At 45.3% G+C, this 18,425-nt stretch overlaps 1 protein-coding gene across 1 annotated transcript in view; it reads left to right on the forward strand.

Annotated features, from left to right (window-relative positions):
• Positions 1-7,071: 7,071 nt before the first annotated feature.
• Positions 7,072-18,425, forward strand: part of TTC9 (tetratricopeptide repeat domain 9) — a 43,902-nt gene continuing 32,548 nt past the window's right edge. Inside the window, exon 1 of the mRNA XM_075329831.1 lies at positions 7,072-7,582. Coding sequence (XP_075185946.1) covers positions 7,318-7,582 — 265 coding nt within the window. The 5' untranslated portion in view covers positions 7,072-7,317. The remainder of the gene's footprint in view (positions 7,583-18,425) is intronic.

Consider the following 18,425-nt stretch of genomic DNA (forward strand, 5'->3'; position numbering starts at 1 on the left):
TGTGCAGGGAGCCGGCACTGACAGCGTGAGAGCAGCGGACGCTGGTAACGAAGGTAAATATCGGGTAACCAAGGAAAGGGCTTCTTGGTTACCCGATATTTACATTGGTTACCAGCGTCTGCAGAAGTCGGCTCCCTGCTGCCTGCACATTCAGTTGTTGCTCTCTCGCTGTCACACACAGCGATGTGCGCTTCACAGCAGGAGAGCAACAACTAAAAAATGGTCCAGGACATTCAGCAACAACCAGCGACCTCACCGCAGGGGCCAGGTTGTTCCTGGATGTCACACACAGCAACATCGCTAGCAAGTTGTGCCTCAGCAGCGATGTTGCTAGCGATGTTGCTTAGTGTGACGGTACCTTAAGAGACGTGCTCAGTCAGCTGCAGAGCTGGTGATTTTGCAAGGTTTATAACAGCAGCTTATCAGGAGCTGAGATATAAGGGGAGTGAAGTGAGCAACTAACTGCTGTATAGAAATCAGTGGTCTGGAGAGAGGTAACTTGGATATTAGGAGCTTGGAATTTAACTACTGCGGACACTTGGCCAGGGTCTGGGCTGGCACTCATGGTCGAGCTCCTTGGAAACCAGCTGTACACTATGAAAAATAAAAGCTTAATTGCAGGAGATTGACAGCAGAAGATAGAAAAGGCAAGTTAATTGAAAACTTGAATATTTTCATACTTTCTAAATCGTTAAAGCAATTTATTAACTTTAAAATACCCCTTTGATGGATGTCCTCTGGAATTTTATTTCTGTTAAAAATACCCACACATATACTTTCTTAGAAGTTATTTTTTTTCTGGTAATTTCACAACCTGTGCTATTGCTACCAAGTCATCTGCATCCATAGATATTTGTGACTTACGTGTACTGCACACGCATTTGGAAACATGATAAAGTCTAAAGACTATAAATGAAACATGAAGGATGGAGTCCACTGTTCCCTGTAAGCAATACTCTATATTACTCTGGTCTTCTTTATGCATTTTTCATACAGTCTTTAAAGGACTCATATTTCCTGTGTTTCCCAAGTACATTGCGTGCAAGTTACTTGGACTATCAGAGTCTCAGCATGTTGAAGGTGTTCACAAAATTGTATTTTACTTTGCATTTAGCAATCTTAAAGGGGATGTCCAGTACATTTGCTGAATATACCCTGCGGAGGTCATGGTATGGAATACAAAGCAGTGGTGTCTGTCCCATGGGTAAGTATGTGGTGGGTTTTTTTTTTGCTATTTTACCAAACCCTGGACTTATTAAAAGACTTATCATACTGTAACGCTGGTGTCTCTGCACCATCCTGCCTCTCCCCACTAGGGACACCGATTCACTCACTGCCATGGCCGGACTGTGTCTTCCCTCGCATTCACACGGCTGTCCATGTGCTTTTCTGCCTCCTCTTCCTCCCGGGGCCTGTGCATGCCACACAAGTCCCCCGGGAATGTGCTTAGGGGATGGCGCCTGCCCTGCTCTTAAAGGGCCAGCTTGCCATTTCTTTACAGCGCCTCTCAGCCTATAGCTGAGAGGCACTAGGTAATTAAGGCATCCTCCCACTCAGGGAGGTGCCTGCTCAGCACCTTTAGTTAATAAGTTTACCCATCCGCTAGCTAATTGTCAGGTCCCGTACTCCTGTACCGTTACCAATACCTGTGTCCGCCTTCCCATACCTGTCAGACCCTGTTGTGCCTCCAGCCGTCCTGACTGTCTCAGCCTACACATTTGTAGTGGACTAATAAATAATACCATTTGTCAAAAGAGTGTCAGTACACAGTTTGGTACTGTCAACACTGATTTGTTGATGTCATTCTATATAAGGAAACCCCCAACTGGTAGCACACAGTTTGTCAAGATATTCTTAAATTACTAGAACAGATAATACAGGTAAAATATATCTTTGTATCGTGTTAGCCAGTAGAGATAAAACATTGTTTAAAAGAACTGAAGTCCTCAGTGGTTGATACCTTTTAATGGCTAACTGAAAAGATGGTAATAATAGCAGCTTTCGAGACTACTCAGGTCTCTTCATCAGGCATGGTATAACACAAAATCTGAAGAGTCACATATTTATACACAACAGGACTTAGAATACAGCAGTAAAGAAGACAAGTTATGTGAAGCAGAACTATCACTATGGCAAGGGGGCAAACTGTTGTGGCCATAAATATTGCTGCAGTTCAGAGATAAGCAGTGTGAAAGTTTTACTGAGTATGACACTGCTCCCCCGCCCCGCACTCCAAAGTGCGTTTCACAACTGCGTTTCAAAACGCGCGTGGTCACTCCCTGAGAAAGCGGTTGTGAAACGTGCGTTGGAGTGCGTGGCGGGGGAGCAGTGTCATACTCAGTACACCATGGCATCAGATTTGTTTGCATGATAATACAATGGGGGCAGTTTTCATTGATGATGCTATCTACAAATTGTTAATTAATATGAATGGCTTAATGATTTTGGGTGCATCAGCTGTAAAGTGCCTTAATGCTAATATATATTGAATTTGATATTTATTATCACTAGTATAGAGGTGAAAAAGTCCCCAATTATGGTTAATTGTTAATTCTATGGTTGCAGAGTATGACCTGCTTTCCATGCTTACAGTGTTTTTAATATTTTAATCTTTGTCTATTGTGGTTTATGTTTTTATCTGTCATCAATAAAGACTCATTTATTTTGATAAGGTTTGTTGTATTTATTGGGATATCATGTTTGGTTGATTATTGAGGTATATCCTAATAGTTTTTTGATTATAAGTGAATTTTGGTATTTTCTTCTAATTTTTGGGTTAATATTTCTATGATGTGCCTGTAAAATAATTTCACCCATTACTCTTTTTGGAAAGACTTTGGACTCTGCCGGGAAGGACATTAACTACTTGGATCATGATCACAGTGGTGTGCAGGGAAGGATTCTCCGCTGGGAGCTGAAACATGAAAATCCTATAAATAATAATTAGTCCGATGCCCTTACTGGTCCTTCATCCAAATCTGCTGCTCCAAGCACGTCCATATGTAACTTCCAGGAGGCTGACCTAATGGCTAGCCACAGCAAACAGAGGCGGACGTTCGTCAGAGATTTTGGATTGTAAGGCTATGTGCCCACGGGACTCTGTATCTGCGGATTATTCTGCATCAAATCCGCAGCTTTCCCCCTGAATCCGCACCTTTTCATAGGTGCGGATTTGACGCGGATTTGACGCGGATTTTGTTGCGGATTTTGCGATTTATTTTTTTTTAAATTTAATTGAATAGGAAAAATCTGCACGAAAATCCGCAACAATAATTGACATGCTGCAGATTTTTCCGCACGAAAATCCGCACGATTTCCGCTGCGGAAAAATCCGCAGCGTGGGCACAGCATTTCCCAAATGCCATAGAAATGGCTGGGGAGTAGCTGTGCTGCAGATTTCTGGAAAATCCGCGGCTTTTCCGCAAGAAATCCGTGGCAAAATCCGCGCATTTTCCGCAGCGTGGGCACATAGCCTTAGGGCAAATGAAAAGACTTTTTTTTATTACACTGATGTTACTACACAGTCTTGGAAAACTTTTGACATCAAAATGCTAAAATTGAGGTGCATAAGCGTTTACGTGTAAGGTGTGGGATGTGCAGATTATTGGAATGGGGCAAAAATAACTGGCAAGCAAAGGAATGTTTCCTAATGGTGGTGCAGGCACGCATTGTGGCTTATTTACCATATCAACTGCACAATGGCATCAGGCACAGCAGATTGGAGAAGGTGCCAAATATCGCACCCCACCAATCAGATATCGATGACCCCTTTTTTACATAGAGAAAAACAAATCTGAACTTTGCAAAAAAAAAAAAAATAATAAAACAAATTTGGTTTGTGGCATCGTTTTTTGACACACGTAACTTTTTATTTTTTTTATTAGTACCGTTTTGAGTTACCTATGTTTTGATCACTTTTTTTGCATTTTTTGGGGGGTTGTGTATCGTGCTGTGGGGCATTAACCATGGGCGAGGTACTCGTCTCTTGTGCCCTGGCACTTTACATGAAGGTGGGGGTCCTGGCTGGAAGTGTAGATTCCAATTAAAGGAGCGCTATGCCCTTGCAGGCTGCATGATGTCGATGACTTCTTCTGGCCAGGACAAGATGTTGAACAGTTCAGTGATAGAGACCACCACTCGAAAATAAAGTTTTTACTAAACGATAACTTGGTGAGGATTAGATGGATAGCGGGTACACAGCATAAAGAATGTTTCCTTTACAATATGAAGCATTTCCACATCGTCTTAATACCATTCTCTTACCTTGTGTGAATTCTGTTTCCGCTGATTCACCTGCCTTTATGACAACCCAGTCCAGTTAGTGAGAGTCCTATTCTCAACCCGTGGTTCCTTGTCTTCTTGTCCCTTACTGGTACTTAGCTTCTCTACTTGTGACGTCTTGGAACTCCTCACGTGCTCTATTCCATCCTGGCCCGTTACCACCCTAAGTTATAAACTCGGAGCTAAGCGTCCTGTTCCAAGACCCATCTCGGGTTCGGGTTGACCACTCTGTCCTTCGGTCTATTTTCCTTCCTCTTTACTCAGGATCACGCTATGCATCACGGTCTCCATTCACGTCAAGGACACCCACGTCATGTGGCTCTGCTCGCTAGTGAGACCTTAGGTCTGTTCCTACCGCAAAAAATAAGCCGTCATTGAGCCTAAGATCCCGAAAAATGAGAACGCTACGGGTCACGGAATATGGCGTAAAACGTGCGCCACTTTTTTCGGACAAACTTCCGATTTTTTTTTAACCCCTTATATAAAAGTAAACCTATACATGTTTGGTGTCTACGAACTCGCACTGACCTGAGGCATCACACCCACACATCAGTTTTACCATATAGTGAACACAGTGAATAAAATATCTCAAAAACCATAGTGCTATTGCACTTTTTTTGCAATTTTTCAGCATTTGGAATTTTTTTGCCATTTTCTAGTACACAATATGGTAAAACTGATGGTTTCATTTAAAAGTACAGCTCGTTCCGCAAAAAATGAGCCCTCACAGGACCATATTGACTGAAAAATAAAAAAGTTACGTCTCTCAGAAAAAGAATGGCGAAAAAAAAAAACGGAAAGCGAAAAATCGGCCGGTCGTGAAAGGGTTAAAGAAGTGGACAACCTCTTTAATGCTAACACTCCCTACTGTCAGGCAAAATACAATCTATCACTAGTAATGCATGCCACAATACACAATGCACACAATAACAGTATTTGTGCCTTCAAGGAGGAACATGGATAGCATGTCCATCTCCTTCCAGAGGTGCGGTAACTGAAAAATGGCAACTCTGGTGTTTACCATGTTTATTAAATAATTTTATATTTTGATGGATCAGAGATTTATGGACACAACACTATCATTATTTTTAAAGGAAGAAGGGGGTTGATTCAAATTATTTATATTTTTAGCTATTTTATTCAAACTTTTTTTATATTATTTTGTAGCCCCCCGATCACTTACTCTGTATATGGAAATACCTTTTTATAGGATATACAGTGTGTCCACCCATATTCTGTCCACCCATATCCTGTCCTGTCCAGCTTTAGGCATAGAAGTGGTGTCTAGGTATAGTAAAGTAGCCATGCGCTACGCAATGAAACCACCTATAGCGCCACCTGGTGGAAAACAACGGAGTTAGCATTTTTATCTCGAAAACGGAACGAGATAGAGGAAAAAAAGTGAATTACAAAGTTGTAGGGCATCATCAATTCAATATAAATCGACACCTTGCATACAGAAATGCTATGATTAGAAGGTGTAACACTCACAAGGCTGCGGACGTGAAGCGGTACCTCATGGAGACCTTCCTACAAGTCATTGGGTATGGTGGCTGCATGGAGTGGCCTCCACGCTCACCTGACCTGACCCCATTGGACTTCTTTCTGTGAGGTCACATCAAACAGCAGGTGTATGCGACCCCTCCACCAACAGTGCAGGACCTACGACGACGTATCACAGATGCTTGTGCAAACGTGTCACCTACCATATTGCACAACGTGCAGCAAGATACAGTATGCTGTGCAGAGTCCAGATGTGCATTGCAGCTGATGGTGGCCACTATGAGCATCAAAGTTAAATGAGCTCCATATGCGTGACCAGCATTCAATGTTTTGGGGGCTCATGGGTTTCATATCATAGCATTTCTGTATGCAAGGTGTTGATTCGTATTGAATTGATGATGCCCTACAACTTTGTAATTCACTTTTTTTTTCTATCTCGTTCCGTTTTCGGGATAAAAATGCTAACTCCATTGTTTTACACCAGGTGGCACTATAGGTGGTTTCATTGCGTAGCGCATGGCTACTTTACTATACCTAGACACCACTTCTATGCCTATAGCTGCCGCCGTTCTCAAGTTCATGGCGGTGGAAGGGATATGGGTGGACACACTGTATATAAAATCACAGCCTCCTGTGGAGCTGAGTCTGCTGCTGGCCTTTACATGAGGACAAACACGGGAGGCTTCAGCAGACCGCTGGCTCCGATCGGCACTCTGCTATCTCATCATGGGGGGCAATAGGAAAAGTGAAGGACGCAGCCCTGAACCATGCATTTTATACGCCAATGTCAGAAATGATAGAGGCATTTAAGGGGTTTCCAGCAGTGATCAGAGCTTAACTCCAATCGCTGCTGCTAGGATCAGATGCCATACACCAGCACCTGACCGAAGACACACAATAATGGATATCTGTTCTATTGGTGAAAAATATTGACGTGTGAATGAGAGACTACTTTTAATAATAAGCAGATAAGTCTCCCCAGCTGGCAAAAAATGGCTTCTTCTATGCAAATAAAAAGAAAAAGTAGAAAATAATCCAATGAGCACAAAAGTCTCCACAGCTATAGCCCCATTCCTGTCCTATCCATTGTCAGGATTGCTGCTTGATCTCTGAGCTGTGATTGATCTCCATCAGACAGGTTTCTGCTGACAGATTTGCTCTGGAGGACAGTGACATAGATCACCAGGCTATACCACATAGCTTCCTGCAGGGGGAGCCCCTGCACACGATCATTGTGATCGGCTGAAGCTCTGCTCTTCACTATATAAGTGCATTTTATAGCAGGTTTGATGCTGAAGAGGTTCTGCAGCAGCTGGGTCTGCACATGAGCGGCTGTAGCTGGGAATGACGTGCCCAGGCTGTGATGTGTGTGCTGGCAGCTGACTGTCCCTTTAACAGCTCAGGAAGGGGCCGCGCTGGAGGAGGAGGAGGGAGCTGCCTCTGTCTGGCTGTTTGCAGGCGGATCTGCTGTGCGCTCGATCTCCCACAGACTGATGATCGCTGGACATGTAAGCGCTGCCTGGCTGCACAGACATGGAGCGGGCCAGCCTCCCCGGGGGCATCAGGGGGGACCCGGCACAGCTCATCCAGAGATCCCTGGACTTCAAGAGCCAAGGGGCGCAGTGCTACAAGGACAAGAAGTACCGGGAGGCCATCGGCAAGTACCACCGGGCGCTGCTGGAGCTGAAGGGGCTCCCGGGGGAGCAGGACCGCGCCGGGGACGGACAGCAGCAGCTAACGGAGGAGCACAGGCGGGCGGTGGAGGGCATCGAGGTGGACTGTTACAACAGCCTGGCAGGTGGGTGCTGGTGGGCACGAGCCTGACATGTCACTACTGGGGGCACCTGGCACTGGGCACAACAGGGCACAACAGCGAATAATGTGCCGGGAGCTGCCTCTCCTGCACAGCCCTGGCTGCTAACAAGGGGCAGGACCGGGGTGCAGGGCACAACGCTGGCTGCGATGCCCAACATGGTGTGGGCTGTCTGTTGTGTCCCCTTGGCATAAATGTCTGGTTGTAATTCATCCTCGGCAAGTAGTGTTTGACAACGAAGCGTCCGCTGGGCAAGTAGTGGTTGGCAGTGATGCTCCCGCTGGGCAAGTAGTGTTTGGCAACGAAGCGTCCGCTGGGCAAGTAGTGGTTGGCAGTGATGCTCCCGCTGGGCAAGTAGTGGTTGGCAGTGATGCTCCCGCTGGGCAAGTAGTGGATGGCAGTGATGCTCCCATTGGGCAAGTAGTGGTTGGCAGTGATGCTCCCGCTGGGCAAGTAGTGGATGGCAGTGATGCTCCCATTGGGCAAGTAGTGGTTGGCTGTGATGCTCCCGCTGGGCAAGTAGTGGTTGGCAGTGATGCTCCCGCTGGGCAAGTAGTGGTTGGCTGTGATGCTCCCGCTGGGCAAGTAGTGGTTGGTAGTGATGCTCCCATTGGGCAAGTAGTGGTTGGCTGTGATGCTCCCATTGGGCAAGTAGTGGATGGCTGTGATGCTCCCGCTGGGCAAGTAGTGGATGGCAGTGATGCTCCCGCTGGGCAAGTAGTGGATGGCAGTGATGCTCCCATTGGGCAAGTAGTGGTTGGCTGTGATGCTCCCGCTGGGCAAGTAGTGGTTGGTAGTGATGCTCCCATTGGGCAAGTAGTGGTTGGCTGTGATGCTCCCGCTGGGCAAGTAGTGGTTGGCTGTGATGCTCCCGCTGGGCAAGTAGTGGTTGGCTATGATGCTCCCGCTGGGCAAGTAGTGGTTGGCTGTGATGCTCCCGCTGGGCAAGAAGTAGTGGTTGGCTGTGATGCTCCCGCTGGGCAAGAAGTAGTGGTTGGCTGTGATGCTCCCGCTGGGCAAGTAGTGGTTGGCTGTGATGCTCCCGCTGGGCAAGTAGTAGTTGGCTGTGATGCTCCCGCTGGGCAAGTAGTAGTTGGCTGTGATGCTCCCGCTGGGCAAGTAGTGGTTGGCTGTGATGCTCCCGCTGGGCAAGTAGTGGTTGGCTGTGATGCTCCCGCTGGGCAAGTAATGGTTGGCTGTGATGCTCCCGCTGGGCAAGTAGTGGATGGCAGCGATGCTCCCGCTGGGCAAGTAGTGGTTGGCAGCGATGCTCCCGCTGGGCAAGTAGTGGTTGGCAGCGATGCTCCCGCTGGGCAAGTAGTGGTTGGCAGCGATGCTCCCCCGGGGCAAGTAGTGGTTGGCAGCGATGCTCCCCCGGGGCAAGTAGTGGTTGGCAGCGATGCTCCCCCGGGGCAAGTAGTGGTTGGCAGCGATGCTCCCCCGGGGCAAGTAGTGGTTGGCAGCGATACACTATAGATGAAGTGCTCTCTGGGTAACATTGGTCCAATGCCCATTATTTTAGTCTTTGTGGCTGATAGGGGTGCTGCTTGAGGAATTTACCACTTCTACTAGGGGCGTTTATAGAAATCATGGCCCCATAGCAGAAATTCTGAATGAGCCCCCTTATAAATTAATACTGCATCACGTGGTCCTTCATATGGTATAATGCACAGTTTGTAATCTTCCATATAGCATAATGCACCCTCTGTACTTCACCATACAGTATGATGCACCCTCCGTAGTCTTTACTATACTATGATGCACCCCCCCGTAGTACTCCCTATAGTATGATTCATCCCCCCGTAGTACTCCCTATAGTATGATGCACCCTCACCACCCCCCTGTAGTCCTCCCTATAGTACGATTCACCCGTAGTCCTCCCTATAGTATGATTCCGCCCACCCCCGTAGTCCTCCCTGTAGTAGGATTCCGCCCACCCCCGTAGTCCTCCCTGTAGTAGGATTCCGCCCACCCCCGTAGTCCTCCCTGCAGTAGGATTCCGCCCACCCCTGTAGTCCTCCCTGTAGTAGGATTCCGCCTACCCCCGTAGTCCTCCCTGTAGTAGGATTCCGCCCACCCCCGTACTCCTCCCTGTAGTAGGATTCCGCCCACCCCCCGTAGTCCTCCCTGCAGTAGGATTCCGCCCACCCCCGTAGTCCTCCCTGTAGTAGGATTCCGCCCACCCCCCGAAGTCCTCCCTGTAGTAGGATTCCGCCCACCCCCCGAAGTCCTCCCTGTAGTAGGATTCCGCCCACCCCCCGTAGTCCTCCCTGTAGTAGGATTCCGCCCACCCCCGTAGTCCTCCCTGTAGTAGGATTCCGCCCACCCCCGTAGTCCTCCCTGTAGTAGGATTCCGCCCACCCCCGTAGTCCTCCCTGTAGTAGGATTCCGCCCACCCCCGTAGTCCTCCCTGTAGTAGGATTCCGCCCACCCCCGTAGTCCTCCCTGTAGTAGGATTCCGCCCACCCCCGTAGTCCTCCCTGTAGTAGGATTCCGCCCACCCCCGTAGTCCTCCCTGTAGTAGGATTCCGCCCACCCCCGTAGTCCTCCCTGTAGTAGGATTCCGCCCACCCCCCGTAGTCCTCCCTGTAGTAGGATTCACCCGCGACCCCCGTAGTCCTCTAAAATATATAATATGTCTTTATTTTAATATAGCACCAACATATTCCGCAGCGCTTTCCATACCTCAGGAATACTGTCCCCATTGGGGCTCACAATATAAATTCCCGATCAGTGTGTTTTTTTTGTTTTTGTTTTTTTTTTTGTTTTTTTTTTTGGAGTGTGGGAGAAAACCGGAGAACCCGGAGGAAACCCACGCAAACACGGAGAGAACATACAAACTCCTTGCAGATGTTGACCTTGGTGGGATTCGAACCCAGAACCCCAGCGCTGCAAGACTGCAGTGCTAACCACTGAGCCACCGTATATTTGTTATAATGCACACCCCATAGGCCTCTATATAGTATTATGGCCGCCAGTGTACTTACTGATTTAAAATAAATACTTACCTCTCCTCTTTCCACAACTGCTCCGGTCTCTGTGTGAAGCGTTTTGCAGGTCTGCACATCTTGGCGCAGCGGCGTGCTGTAGTGACATCATCGCACCCTCTGCGCTGAGGCGTCAGAGCGCAGAAGCCGAGGGAGTATGATGGAGGAGGTAGTGGACAGTGGAGCTCACTTTTTCATCTGCAATGCCAATACAGTTGAAAGTGCAATTCTGGCGCTGACACCGGACCCATCTTGCCTCATGGGACCCATAGCGGCCGGGTGTTCTGCTGCCATTGGCGGTACACAACTGACTTCTGCAGATCAGCCCCATTGGAGTTGACCATACATGGCTCATTAACCAGTGTGGCCCTGTGTAAGAAAGCAGCCATGTATTCTAATACTCTACAACCGCCTAATGGTGTCACATATTCGTGTCCATATTATGCCACCAATGTCCAAACTGATGGAGTTAGTTCAGTAGACCCATGGTAGGTCCTGTTCCTGAGTCCACAGTTCAGTCACTAAAATGTGCCTACATGATGGCCATATTGCGGCAGTTTCCGACAGAAGGATTGGTGTCATCTTTAGGCACAAGAGAAAACGGAGGGTTCTTATTACTGGACCACTAGAGAAAAATCAGCCTGGCTTATAAAGGGTGCGCATCACACAAAGGCGCAAAAGAAAGTATCACACCCGTGGATCACCTCCTCACTGGTGGCGCTCTGATGGGACAGATCCTGCACTGGGCACCACCGAGTGCTGCGCACGGTCACCATATACTGACCTTCATCATGAATTAAAGGAGTTTCCCACCAACAAAGTTTCTTTTTAATAAATAGATCTTGGAATAATAATTTAAAAATTGGATGTGTTTAAAAAAAAAAGTTCCTGTACTGAGATCTTATTTATGTGTCCCTGCTATGTACTGTGTAATGGCCGTGTCTGACCGTACAGGGACATTGTCTGATCATACCACATCTTCTGGGCAGGGGAGGAGGTGAAAAGTGTAAAAACATTACATCGCGAGATCGCAAATAATTCTTTCTTTCGGGTAAAACTTTTTTAAAAACAGGCAGGGAAATGTTTTACCTCACAGAAAGCACTTCATGAAATCACAGCTGATTCCATCTGTATACTCTTTTGCATCTTCCTCAGACCAGGAGCTGTGGTATGATCAGATCTCTGTACTGTCAGACACGGCCATTACACAGTACACAGCAGGGGCACATATATAAGATTATTTCAGTACAGAAACATCCAATCGTATAAATTATTATTCCGCAATCTATTACTCGTAAACTTTGTTTGTTGGCACAGCCTCTTCTTCTTCCTTTTTTTTTAAGGGGCTTTTCTAACCCTAAACTGGCATAGTGATTAGTAGCCGGGCACCATCACTTTTTTGCTGTTTACACTACTGGGCATGGATTAGTTTTGCAGTTCCACAACCGCCGCTATGACTGAGTCGGCAGCTGTTCTATGTGCCCGGGCTGACGGCTCGGCCCATGAATGGCGATCCACACGCTCTTCTCGTTCTCGGAGCAGCTGTTCTTGGCTGTGGACATGGAGGCCGGGCACAGGATGGCTCTGCTGCACCAGTTGGTCAGGTTTTGCTGTAAGTGAACACGATTCTTCCAGTATTTTTACGTACAAGTTCCTATATTTGGAGTGGCAGCTGCTGCTTGTCGGCCCCCCGGTAACACTAGAGTTATGCTCGCCGGGCGAGCAGAGAAGTTAGTGAACCCACTGGGCCGCAGCACACACAAAACCCAGAGAGGCTCGACTATGGACCTGAGCCTTCTCCAGAGCCCCTAATGATGGAGGTGTTATGCTGCAGGTATGGGTCTGGGTGCCACTCGGGAAGACTGGTGTTGCGTCGGCTGGCCCCAGGGGTACAGGAGCGACAGTCACTGGCAATAGGTTGCGGTAGCAGCAGGTGTCGAGAATCTGTCCGGGATGGATGGACAGATAAATGAATGGATGGCAGCAACTGGTGTCGATACTTCGTGGCAGGTGTAGCGGCTCGCAGCAGCAGGTAAGGGTAACGACAGCAGCACTCTGAAATATAAACAGGTATAAGCAACACAACTAGCACAATATCACAGCGGCAGCAGCACAGTGCTAGGGAACCTGACTACAATATTGAATGAAACTCATTGCCCAGGCAACTCTCATAGGGCAGAGTTGCCTTAAATACAGTCAGCCTCCCATTACTAACCCCTGGGCTTGATGCCAGCTGACACTACACAGCTGACATCAACCCCAAAAAACAAGGGGAAGCACAAGAATTAGAACATTAAATGTGATGTGCCACTTCTGGAGCAGCTGCAGGTTGATATTTTTAGGTTGGATAGGACCCAATATCCATGGACCTTTCCAGCCTGATATTACCAGCCCCCAGCTGACTGCTTTACCTTTTCTGGGTACAAAACAGAGTATAAAGGTTATTAAAAGTGCTCATACTACTTCTTTACTACTACTACTACACGTAGTTTCTAATTGATAACTAAGTAATATAATATAATTTCTATGGGTTAAGAATAATAATTGTTGAACACTTGTCCTACCCTTTTTTCCTGTTACTAACAGGTCTCTTCGCCTCCCTTTTTCCCTTTTCCCCTTCTTTCGCTTGTTTTTCCCCTAGATTTCCTTTCTTTCTTTATTTTCCTGTATTAGCACCGTAATATTTAAACTATCAATAACCATAGTTTGTACACAAAATTGGAGGAGGAAACCCCACTATATATATATATATATATATATATATATATATATATATATATATATATATATATATATATTATATTTATATTATATAGCTGTCCAATAAGCTCCACCGGGTGCAATTTTATTATTTGTTTGTTGCTTTGTCTCTATAGATCCATTGGTTAATGTAAAAATCCTTTATTAGTACATCAATTCAAAGGGATGTAAGTATTGAAACCATTTTTAGAAAGGGACAATGGGGGAATGTGTTGGATGCAAAAAAAAACTACCCCAGGTCACAAAATAAAAACTTGTCAGAATCAAACCACCATATTGGTTGTTAATATAAGATGGAAAGGTATACACAGAATATAATGAATGGTAGTGTGATGCATAGGGTAAATAGGTAAATGTGTATATACACTGAACAAAAACACAACACTTTTTGTTTTTTCTCCCATTTTTCTTTTTCATGAGTGAGTTGTACTGTAACACTGCACATTTCAGAGTGGCCTTTTATTGTGGCCAGCCTAAGGCGCACCTGTACAATAATCATGCTGTCTAATCAGCATCTTGATACGCCACACCTGTGAGGAGGATGGATTATCTCAGCAGAGAAGTGCAAACTAACACAGATTTTAGACAAATTTGTGAGCAATATTTGAGAGAAAAACACCTTTTGTACATAGAAAACGTCTTAGATCCTTGTGTATAGCTCATGGAAAGTGGGAGCAAAAACAAAAGTGTTGCTTTTATTTTTTTGATCGGTGTATAAAGACAAAAGAAAGTAAACTGGGGGTGTGCGAATAATTGCTCCAAGGTGTGAAAGAATGGGAGTCTCACAAAGGGAGAACTAAGCCAGAGCAAACAAATGAGCAGACCAAGGTGCAAACATCATATAGCAACCACACACAACCATAATATTATGTTTCATACACCTGTAACCCATGCAGGAGAATAGTTACAATATAAATGTGCCCCAGGCGGTACTTTACACTCGTATTGACATTGTGGCCAAGTAGGTTCTCTATATCTGTAGCATTCACAGCTGTCTAAAAACACATGCAAAAAACGCTGAAAAACATGATATGATGTACAGTTAGGTCCAGAAATATTTGGACAGTGACACAATTTTCGCGAGTTGGGCTCTGCATGCCACCACATTGGATTTGAAATGAAACCTCTACAACAGAATTCAAGTGCAGATTGTAACGTTTAATTTGAAGGTTTGAACAAAAATATCTGATAGAAATTGTAGGAATTGTCACATTTCTTTACAAACACTCCACATTTTAGGAGGTCAAAAGTAATTGGACAAATAAACCAAACCCAAACAAAATATTTTTATTTTCAATATTTTGTTGCGAATCCTTTGGAGGCAATCACTGCCTTAAGTCTGGAACCCATGGACATCACCAAACGCTGGGTTTCCTCCTTCTTAATGCTTTGCCAGGCCTTTACAGCCGCAGCCTTCAGGTCTTGCTTGTTTGTGGGTCTTTCCGTCTTAAGTCTGGATTTGAGCAAGTGAAATGCATGCTCAATTGGGTTAAGATCTGGTGATTGACTTGGCCATTGCAGAATGTTCCACTTTTTTGCACTCATGAACTCCTGGGTAGCTTTGGCTGTATGCTTGGGGTCATTGTCCATCTGTACTATGAAGCGCCGTCCGATCAACTTTGCGGCATTTGGCTGAATCTGGGCTGAAAGTATATCCCGGTACACTTCAGAATTCATCCGGCTACTCTTGTCTGCTGTTATGTCATCAATAAACACAAGTGACCCAGTGCCATTGAAAGCCATGCATGCCCATGCCATCACGTTACCTCCACCATGTTTTACAGAGGATGTGGTGTGCCTTGGATCATGTGCCGTTCCCTTTCTTCTCCAAACTTTTTTCTTCCCATCATTCTGGTACAGGTTGATCTTGGTCTCATCTGTCCATAGAATACTTTTCCAGAACTGAGCTGGCTTCATGAGGTGTTTTTCAGCAAATTTAACTCTGGCCTGTCTATTTTTGGAATTGATGAATGGTTTGCATCTAGATGTGAACCCTTTGTATTTACTTTCATGGAGTCTTCTCTTTACTGTTGACTTAGAGACAGATACACCTACTTCACTGAGAGTGTTCTGGACTTCAGTTGATGTTGTGAACGGGTTCTTCTTCACCAAAGAAAGTATGCGGCGATCATCCACCACTGTTGTCATCCGTGGACGCCCAGGCCTTTTTGAGTTCCCAAGCTCACCAGTCAATTCCTTTTTTCTCAGAATGTACCCGACTGTTGATTTTGCTACTCCAAGCATGTCTACTATCTCTCTGATGGATTGTTTTTCTTTTTTTTTCAGCCTCAGGATATTCTGCTTCACCTCAATTTAGAGTTCCTTAGACCGCATGTTGTCTGGTCACAGCAACAGCTTCCAAATGCAAAACCACACACCTGTAATCAACCCCAGACCTTTTAACTACTTCATTGATTACAGGTTAACGAGGGAGACGCCTTCAGAGTTAATTGCAGCCCTTAGAGTCCCTTGTCCAATTACTTTTGGTCGCTTGAAAAAGAGGAGGCTATGCATTACAGAGCTATGATTCCTAAACCCTTTCTCCGATTTGGATGTGAAAACTCTCATATTGCAGCTGGGAGTGTGCACTTTCAGCCCATATTATATATATATTTGTATTTCTGAACATGTTTTTGTAAACAGCTAAAATAACAAAACTTGTGTCACTGTCCAAATATTTCTGGACCTAACTGTAGGTTATTTTCTGCACCAAATCTGCAAGTCACCAATAAGCAACGTGTGCATGACACTTTAAGATTCTCATGGACTTTTGCGGCATCCTAATTCCTTTCAGGTTTTGTGACAACTGCACTGAAAAAAGGAACAAAAAAATACGATAAAAACAGAACATGTGCACACAGCCTAAAGATATGAATAAAAAAAATGTTGGTGGATTTCCTGATGAAGGAGAGGGGTTTATCTCCGAAACGTGTAGAATAAACCACCCTGCATTGCTCTTATTTGGAATTAACTCTTTATTGGCACGGACGTTTTTCCACTTTTTATCCTTGTTTTTTTCTTAAAGATATTAATGTGAGACCAATCTAGGAGGTATTGGAAAGGGCCCACCAGAATGCTACACTATGCAGGGTTCTGTCCGTATCCACTGCCTATTCACATGTATTTCCAAATCCGCTACAAAATCTGCAAGTTTTGTTGGAAAATGTGACACTTGTAATAAACTGTCGAAAAAAAAATTGCCATCGACAGCACCCCCTTAATGGTGGTGAAACTTTACAAGCCATTACCTTACTGTTAGGACTCGGGCAATTGACTATATTTTCGGTCTGAGTGAAATCCATCAAAAAAGCATCAGTACAGGTTCCAGAGGCGTAACCCCCACTGAATACAGCGTGATGGCATATCCCAATGATATGAGATCAAAAAACTCTGAGTACAGTTATGTTACTAGTCCCAGGATAGGAATAGTCTTACGTCCTCCCCTACATTTACCATTATCATGAGCTATCCTCCTGGGGATACAGCATACACAACACCTTGGAGGCTATCCTCCCAGCTTACAGCATACAGTACTATAGAGGCTATCCTCCCTAGTTGCAGCATACACAACACCTTAGTTATTCTCCCTGGTTACAGCATACACACTACTATGAAGGCTATCCTCCTGGGGATACAGCATACACAACACCTTGGAGGTTATCCTCCCAGCTTACAGCATACAGTACTATAGAGGCTATCCTCCCTAGTTGCAGCATACACAACGCCTTAGTTATTCTCCCTGGTTACAGCATACACACTACTATGAAGGCAGAGAAACAGAAAGGTAGAATCAGCTCACCCAGATCACATGGAGACTCCAATGAAGGACAGGTGCACGGGAAGGCCGGCCCGGCCAAGAAACTCCAGGAAAAAGAAAAAAATCCAGCACTCGTGTCCAGGAAATGTAATAAAATTTGCTTCTTTTATTTATTCAATTTTCATAGTAAAATTGGATCATATCCACAAGGTATAAAAAATCCCCATAAAGACGGGATGGGATGACAGAGGAGTACGCGTTTCGAGCTACATGCTCTTAATCTCAATCCACATTGAATGAACAACCACATGGGGATTTAAAGGGAAAAAAAAAAAAAAAAGAGGAGGAAAAATTTGAATTTAAGACTGATATGACACCATAGAGAGAAAAAAAAAAAAAGTCAGAACCAAACAAAATAGCAGCAGATAATTCAAATTTTTCCTCTTTTTTTTTTTTTCTTTTAAATCCCCATGTGGTTGTTCATTCAATGTGGATTGAGATTAAGAGCATGTAGCTCGAAACGCGTACTCCTCTGTCATCCCATCCCGTCTTTATGGGGATTTTTTATACCTTGTGGATATGATCCAATTTTAGTATGAAAATTGAATAAATAAAAGAAGCAAATTTTATTACATTTCCTGGACACGAGTGCTGGATTTTTTTCTTTTTCCTGGACACTACTATGAAGGCTATCCTCCTGGGGATGCAGCATACACAACACCTTGGAGTCTATCCTCCCAGCTTACAGCATACACAGTACTATGGAGGCTATCCTCCTTGGTTGCAGCATACACAACACCTTGGCTATTGTCCCTGGTTACAGCATACACACTACTATGAAGGCTATCCTCCTGGGGATACAGCATACACAACACCTTGGAGGCTATCCTCCCAGCTTACAGCATACACAGTACTATGGAGGCTATCCTCCTTGGTTGCAGCATACACAACACCTTGGCTATTCTCTCTGGTTACAGCATACACACTACTATGAAGGCTATCCTGGGGATACAGTATACACACTACTTTGAAATCTATCCTCCTGGGGATACAGCATACACAGTACTATGGAGGCTAGACAGCATACACAATACTATGGAGGTTATCCTCCCTGGTTGCAGCATATACTTGGCTATTCTCCCTGGTTACAGCATACACAGCACCTTGGAGGCTATCCTCCTGGGTTACAGCATATACACCTTGGCTATTCTCCCTGGTTACAGCATACACAGCACCTTGGAGGCTATCCTCCTGGGTTACAGCATATACACCTTGGCTATTCTCCCTGGTTACAGCATACACAGCACCTTGGAGGCTATCCTCC

Source organism: Anomaloglossus baeobatrachus, chromosome 12 (assembly GCF_048569485.1).
Source record: "Anomaloglossus baeobatrachus isolate aAnoBae1 chromosome 12, aAnoBae1.hap1, whole genome shotgun sequence".
NCBI classification, from domain to species: Eukaryota; Metazoa; Chordata; class Amphibia; order Anura; family Aromobatidae; genus Anomaloglossus; species Anomaloglossus baeobatrachus.